This window comes from Garra rufa, chromosome 10 (genome assembly GCF_049309525.1).
Source record: "Garra rufa chromosome 10, GarRuf1.0, whole genome shotgun sequence".
In the NCBI taxonomy this organism is placed as follows: domain Eukaryota; kingdom Metazoa; phylum Chordata; class Actinopteri; order Cypriniformes; family Cyprinidae; genus Garra; species Garra rufa.
The window spans coordinates 32,882,842-32,891,079 of NC_133370.1; the positions used below are offsets into that span (position 1 = coordinate 32,882,842).

Here is an 8,238-nt window from a genome sequence, read left to right on the forward strand (position 1 = left end):
TTTAGGTGAGCCCCGGAGGGTGCGTTTATTGACAATAGTGCAGAAGTGAAGGAGATAATACGGGGAAAGGGCGATGTGGCGTCTTCGGTGCTCGGTGTCTCGTGAATCCTCTGTCCCTTCGTGCTCTTTGGTGACTGTGGCCAGTGAGGGGTGAGTGCAGGAACGTGCGGTCACCCCGAGTGAAAGCGGTCCAGGCTGGGTGCGGCCCAATCGTCACGGCGAGTCTGTGAAAGGAACGATAGAGAGAGACGGTAAGCGTTTTAGCTCTTTGGAGAAGCTTCTCACCCTTCTGTCCTTTGGGGCTCGTTTATAAAGGAGATCTCGCCGTGATCGATTGGTCCGTGTTGAGCAGTTGCAGGTGTTCCTGATGAGTTGCCAGGGCGACGCTGATTGTTCCTCGGGACTCCCGCCACACTCCCCCCCCCAAGCGACGTCCTGGTTCTGGAGGAGAGAAGAAAAGGGGGAGACTGGGGGTGGGGGGGAAGTGACCCCTGACAGACCTGCGTATGCTGCCCAGGACCGAGAGAGCCCGTCTGCGTTGGTGTTGCTGGTGCCGGCTCGGTGGCGCACATCGAAGTGGAAGTCCTGGAGCGAAAGGAACCACCTTGTGACTCTGGCGTTCGTGTCTTTTGCTCGGGCCATCCACTGTAGGGGGGCGTGATCTGTAAAGAGAGTAAAATGTCGACCCAGTAAGTAATATTTTAGCTCCAGGACTGCCCACTTGATGGCGAGGGCTTCCTTTTCCACGGCCGCGTATTTCTTCTCGGCCTGGGACAGCTTACGGCTGATGTACATGACAGGATGCTCTTCTCCCTCCTGGACCTGGGAGAGCACGGCTCCCAACCCCGTGTCAGAGGCATCCGTCTGGAGCAAGAAGGGACAGCCGAAGTCTGGAGCTCTCAGGACGGGTTCCGTGGTCAAGGCTTCCTTAATGCGTGTAAAGGCCCGCTCCGCGTAATCATTCCAGTGGACCCGTTCTGGCTGTCCCTTCCTGGTCAGGTCCGTCAGGGGGGCAGCTATAGAGGAGAAACTGGGGATAAAACACCGGTAATAGCCCGCCAACCCCAAGAAGGCACGTACCTGGGTCTTGTTGGTGGGCCGGGGGGTGTCCAGGACGGCCTTTACTTTGTTTTCCTGTGGTCGTATGAGTCCTCTCCCGACCGTGAACCCCAGGTAGCGTGCTTCGTTGTAGGCTAGGTGACACTTGCGGGGGTTGGCGGTCAGTCCAGCCCGACGGAGCTCAGACAGCACCCTGCGGAGCCGCTCCAGGTGGTCCTCCCATGCCTCCGAGTGGATGACTACGTCGTCAAGGTACGCCGCCGCGTATGTCTGATGGGGGCGAAGGACGACATCCATGAGGCGTTGAAATGTTGCGGGTGCCCCGTGCAAGCCGAAGGGAAGGGTCCGGTATTGCCAGTGGCCAGACGGAGTGGAGAAGGCTGTTTTTGGTCGGGCTTCGGAAGAAAGGGGGACTTGCCAATAGCCCTTTGTCAGGTCGAGTGTTGTGATATACCGGGCCCTTCCCAGGCGCTCTAGGAGTTCGTCCACTCGGGGCATGGGGTAGCTGTCGAAGGCAGAGACTTCATTGAGGCGCCGGTAGTCATTACAGAAGCGCAGGGTGCCGTCTGGCTTCGGGACGAGGACGATCGGGCTGGACCAAGGGCTCCGGGATGGCTCAATTACCCCCAGTTTGAGCATTTTTTGGACCTCCTGCTCTATAGCCTGCCGGCGGGCCTCTGGGACTCGATAGGGCCGTTGCCGGACGACGACGCCTGGAGGAGTGTGGATGTCATGGGAGAGGACGTTAGTCTGGCCGGGGGTGTCGGAGAAGACGTCTTGGAACTGACCGACCAGGTGCCGCAGCTCCGTCTTCTGGGCGGCCGAGAGGTTAGGGTTGGCGTCCACAACCGCGGGCTCTTGGACGGCTAGGGCGGCCACTTGGTCTCGGTCCCCGACCCATTTCTTCAGCAAATTGACATGATATAGTTGTACAGCCTGCCTTCGGCCGGGCTGTCTTACCCTGTAGTTCACCGGGCCGACTCGTTCCTCCACTGTATAGGGTCCTTGCCACTGTGCCAGGAACTTGCAGGCTACGTTGGGGACCAAGACCATCACCTTGTCACCTGGGTGGAACTCCCGCGGTTGGGCCGCCCGGTTGTACAGACGTTGCTGGGCTTGCTGGGACTTCACCAGATGTTCCCGGACTAATGGCATGACGCGGTCGATTTTACTCCTCATATCTTGCACATGCTCAACGACGGTCCGGTAGACTGCCGGCTGCTGCTCCCAGGCCTCTCGGGCCACGTCGAGGAGGCCGCGGGGTTGTCGTCCAAAGAGGAGCTCAAATGGGGTGAACCCCGTGGACGCCTGGGGAACTTCTCGGACTCCGAACAGCACATAGGGGAGGAGGAGGTCCCAATCTTTCTTGTCCTCAGCAGCTACCTTCCGCAACATCTGCTTCAGGGTCTGATTGAACCTCTCGACGAGCCCGTCGGTCTGAGGGTGGTAGACTGATGTGCGGATTTGTCGTACCTTCAGCAGCCGGCAGAGGTCAGCCATTAGCCGGGACATGAAGGGCGTTCCCTGGTCGGTCAGTATCTCCGACGGTAGCCCCACCCGGCTACACAGCAGGAACAGTTCCCGGGCGATGGATTTCGCGTTGGCTTGGCGTAGCGGAACGGCCTCTGGATACCGGGTGGCGTAGTCTACAATGACGAGGATGTGCTCGTGGCCCCGGCCAGACCTCGGCAACGGCCCTACGATGTCCATCCCGATCCGCTCAAAGGGCACCCCAATGATGGGTAAAGGGATGAGTGGGCTGGGGGGAGGTTTCCGTGGGGATGTCCGTTGGCATGCTGGGCAGGCCTGGCAGAACCTCTTGACCTCTGCTTCGAGTCCCGGCCAGTGGAATCTATCACGGATACGTTGCACGGTATTCTGGGCGCCCAGGTGTCCAGCCATGGGGTGAGCATGCGCCAGCTCCAGGACTGTCTCCGTTTTCTCCTTGGGGACAACGAGAAGACGTTTTACCTCCCCCCGCCGCTCCGCGACACAGTACAGCAGACCGTTTTGCACGACGAAGTGTGGGAGAGGGTGAGGGGCCGGAAGGACGTCCTGGCCTTCAAGGACGCGTACTTGCCGCCAGCAGTGTTTCAGCCTGTCGTCTTCCTTCTGGGCTCTTCCAAAGTCTCCCCCACCCGTAACCTGCTGGAAAACATTATGGAAAAGGTTAGTATCACGGGCGGGGGACTCACCCTCTCTCCCACTGTCGGTTGTCAGCAGGCTGTGTGGGCTCTCAGACCCCCGCGACGGCTGGCGACGTAGGCGTCGGCGTGGACGGGCGGGCTGTGTGGTTTCGGCTAGGGCGGCCTCCAACCCCGGCCAGTCCCGTCCCAGTAGCAGCGGCACAGGTAGGTCCTTGAGGACGCCAACTTCCAGAGTCCAGGCTTTACGACCTTTGTGGAAGGTGAGAAGATTAGTAAATACCTGGCGGGTATCTCCGTGGACACAAGTAATGGGCATTACAGCTTTGGGACTAGGCCGGGGTTCCAGCGTGCCGGGCCTTGCTAGGGACACGGCACTTCCTGAGTCCAGTAAAGCTTGACAGGAGCGGCCTTGAATTTTCACCGTGGTCATCGGGGCTCCACGGGGGGTCCTGCGGTGAACCACACAGCCCGCCATCCAAGGCTTCACAGGCGGAGACGGTGGGTCCGTGGGCATCGGTTCGTCGCGGGGGCTGGACGGTCTGCGCACTGGTCGTGGGATGCCCTCTGGCGGCCGTCGCTCCTGGGGCACCCTCCGGGGAAAAGGCGGCGCTCGCTCCCCGGCCTCCCGATGATAGGCTGCGTCCGCCAGTTCGACCGCCTCGACGAGCTCTGCGATGGACTTTGGGCCCCGCATGCCGGCAGCCTGCCTCATCGAGCGCGGGAGCGCTCTCAGCATCCGGTCAACCACTACCCGCTCGGCGACTTGGGAGGGGGATGGCGAGTCCTCTAGCAGCCAGTGTTCGGCTAACCGCATCAGATCGGCGGCTTGGGTGCGTACTGGCAACCGCGCTTTGAATTCCCACTCATGGAAGCGCTGGGCGGCAGTGGTCGCTGATAGCCCTAAGCGGCCTAAAATTTCTCTTTTCAGTTCATTATAATTACTTTGAGAAGACGCAGGTAATGAAAAGTAAGCACGCTGAGCTTCCCCCGAAAGCAACGGTGCCAGTAACGCAGCCCAAGTACCTCTAGCCCAGCCCTCTGTACGAGCGACTGACTCAAACATTTTGAGGTAAGCCTCAATATCATCATCTGCGGTTAGCTTGGGTAAAAGCCGAGCAGCAGTGACGCGGGGATCAGGTAGGGGAATATGTTGAGCGGCTGGTAGTCGTAGTTCTGCTAAATAACCTTGAATTTGGCCGTGTTGTTCGGTCAAAAGCTCAAAACACTGTTGCTGGCGGACGCTAACCTCTGCCAGCTGTTTCACAATGTCCTCCATTCTGCCGGGGAGGAGCGCGCCTGAAAAACAGAAAAAACCGGAAGTGAGAGACGAGGCAAGATGGCGGTGTAAACAAAGAGTGTCTTGTTCGTCGGCTTCCCAGGCCCGTCACGTTGCCCGCATTCTCCACCACCTTGTGGCCGGGCGGGGAATAGCACGACAGAACAAGAGGTTTAGGTGAGCCCCGGAGGGTGCGTTTATTGACAATAGTGCAGAAGTGAAGGAGATAATACGGGGAAAGGGCGATGTGGCGTCTTCGGTGCTCGGTGTCTCGTGAATCCTCTGTCCCTTCGTGCTCTTTGGTGACTGTGGCCAGTGAGGGGTGAGTGCAGGAACGTGCGGTCACCCCGAGTGAAAGCGGTCCAGGCTGGGTGCGGCCCAATCGTCACGGCGAGTCTGTGAAAGGAACGATAGAGAGAGACGGTAAGCGTTTTAGCTCTTTGGAGAAGCTTCTCACCCTTCTGTCCTTTGGGGCTCGTTTATAAAGGAGATCTCGCCGTGATCGATTGGTCCGTGTTGAGCAGTTGCAGGTGTTCCTGATGAGTTGCCAGGGCGACGCTGATTGTTCCTCGGGACTCCCGCCACAATATATATATATATATATATATATATATATATATATAATTCGTTTTTGTCTGTATATGTTTTCTTGACTCAGAGCCATGGGTCCCATTGACTGCCATTATATGACTGACAGAATGCAACGGTTTGAGTTAAATATCTTTGTTTGTGTTCTACTGAAGAAACAAAGTCACCTACATCTTGGATGCCCTGGGGGTAAACAGACAAACATCAAATTTTCATTTTTGGGTAAACTATCCCTTTAACATAAATGGCAGACAGGTATTAAGGCCGAATGCATTACCGAATGCATGTATGTATACTGACACATACCTGGTTTTTTTTACCCACATGTTTACGTCCACTGAAGGCATAACTGACTGTATTTACGTGAGATACTCCACACAATGGACATTTTGACAATTGTGTGGACATTTTGACAACTGTGTGCATGCGCCAGGAGAACTGATCACGCGCTGTCTGAAAGAGAACTGGGATTGTGCGAGCACAGCTGAGAGAGCGCTTCTGGTGTGTCATTCAGCGTGATTGTCTCTATCCCACCTGCACTGCACGTTAATCGATAACAAATTGTGATTAAATTTTGGGTTGGTTACCTTTGATACTACTCACTTTGATCACCCAGTCATAAAGAAATTTTGAAATACGGGACAAAACATGATTTTTTCAAAATAAGTCGGGGGAATAAAAATAGAGCTGAAATACGGGACTGTCCTGGGAAAAACGGGACGTCTGGTCACCCTACTTAAATTCTAAGTGATTTAATCAAAGAGATAATTGTTTAAGTCAATGATTCTCAAAGTGTGCTACTCAGGCTCCCTCTATTGGTATGCAGAGAAATCACTAAATTAAATATAACTTAATATTGAAACATTTAATATTTATTTTAAGTTTTTTTTTACATTCAAGTACAGTACAGTTTTTATTTAACTTAGGTACAACAATTTTTTTTTAATCATTATTTAAGTGTCTTATTTACCTGTATGTAAGCACAGCTCAGTGTTAATGTTCAAACTGTGTATTTTGTGTATGTTGAAGAGGCTGACAACAATAAAAATTCTCCCACATAAAAGGGTGGTCTACAGGGGACAGATTTTGCATACTGCAGGCATTTTGCTAAACCCTAAGTTTTGCTCATTAATATGTACTTCTTATTTTATATTGTAATGATAATCAATATTATTCTATTAATGATCAGGCAAGTTTAAAATAAGATGATGGTCCAAAGGTGAGCCTGAAGTGGTGGTATTTGGAAATCTGATCTTACTATCTGGGCTTTTGCTTACAGTTTGGTCCCCCCACTTTGAAAATATCTCCTGCATACTAGTGAAACTCTTGGTGTTATTACTAAATGACGAAACTTGATGCTCTCTGAATAAACAGAAAAAATAATTTTTGGCATGCTGGTTTACATCTGCGAAAACAAAATGCTATTCCATTACACATGTTGAATATTTAGAAGTGGCTGATACAGCTTTGAGATATTATAATGCTGAAGTTATCAACTTCTACATTGAAACAGGGCTGAGAAGATTTCAAAATATATTACACAAATCAGAGACCTGAACACAGTTGACTACCCCATTATATATACACAACCAGTCAAAAGATTTTTTTTGTGTGTTTTTAAAGAATTCTCTTCTGCTCACCAAGCCTGCATTGGTTTGGTCAAGAATATAGCAAAATCACTAAGATTGTGAAATATTTTAACTATTTAAAATAACTGCACTCTATTTGAATATATTTTAAAATGTAATTTACTCCTGTGGAAAAATGCTAATTTTTCAGCATCATTACTCCAGTCTTTAGTGTCACATGATCCTTCAGAAATCATTCTAATACGCTGATTTGCTGTTCAAGAAACATTTATTATGACTGTTATTATTAATAATATTATTATCAATATTTAAAACAGTTGAGTAAATTTTTTCAGGATTTTTTGATGAATGGAAAGATCCAAAAATAAGCATTTATCTTAAATAAAAAGCTTTTGTAACATTATACACCATACCATTCAAAAGCTTTGAGTCAGTATATGTTTTTTAATTAACAAGGACGCTTTAAATTGATCAAAAGTCTTTTCATTAATCAAAAACCTAAAAAATCTACTATCTGTTTTTAACATAATAATAATAATAATAATAATAATAAATGTTTTTTTAAGCAGCAAGTCAGAATATCAGAATGACTTCTGAAGGATTGTGTGACTAGATTAATGCTGCAAAAAAATAGTAAGAAAAATTACATTTTAAACATTCAAATAGTAAACAGTTGTATTAAATAATACAAATATTTCAAACTTTAACTGTTTTTGCTGTAATCTGGATCAAATAAATGCAGGTTTGATGAGCAGAAGAGACTATACATATTATTTAATATATAGTGAGAGAGCCTATAAGCCTATAATAATAATGTTTTGTTCACTTAATAACATTAATGCTGTATTTCTTCTCATTTTTATATTTTACTTAAATTAATAATATTTCGTATATGTAGTATTTCGTCCAATTGATAGATAGATAGATAGATAGATAGATAGATAGATAGATAGATAGATAGATAGATAGATTAGATAGATAGATAGATAGATAAATAGATAGATAGATAGATAGATAGATAGATAGATAGATAGATAGATAGATAGATAGATAGATAGATTTTTGTATTGTTATTATTCATTTTAAGAGTCTAACAGATTTACAGAACAACCAAAATTCCTTCTGAAAAACAATTGTTTTGTTTTAAGGCACTTACATTTATGAATATAACATTTGCCCAAAATAAAAATATTATTCAGTAAATATTGAGTTTGTACATCCTCCATTATCAAACCAAAAATGATATCATTTTTAGAAAATTCAGCAGACAAGTTAATTGAAACTTTAAGCCACACAAAAGGCTCTGCTAACTAAACAGTCAAAAAAAAATTGTGCAGTCGTTTCAATTTCAACCTCACAAAAGGTACAATTATTGTGATCAATATTAAATCTAAATCTAAGATAGATAGATAGATAGATAGATAGATAGATAGATAGATAGATAGATTAACGTTCATAATCTGAAGTCTGTGTAAGTGGAGGAGACTTTTATTATTGCACCGTATTTCTACCCTTGGCAAGTGACCCCGCAGCGCGCAGGTTGATTAACCCGGAAGTACCCACGCGGCTCACTGAGCAC

General features: G+C 48.4%; 1 protein-coding gene across 1 annotated transcript; it reads right to left on the reverse strand.

Annotated features, from left to right (window-relative positions):
• Positions 1 to 5,059, reverse strand: LOC141344178 (uncharacterized). The gene is made up of 2 exons (XM_073848967.1): positions 4,716 to 5,059; positions 1 to 4,502 (listed from the first exon to the last, which is right to left on the reverse strand). Exon 2 carries the CDS (start codon positions 4,480 to 4,482, stop codon positions 214 to 216), a length of 4,269 nt encoding a protein of 1,422 aa, XP_073705068.1. The 5' UTR covers positions 4,483 to 4,502; positions 4,716 to 5,059; the 3' UTR covers positions 1 to 213.
• Between the last annotated feature and the right edge of the window lie 3,179 nt (positions 5,060 to 8,238).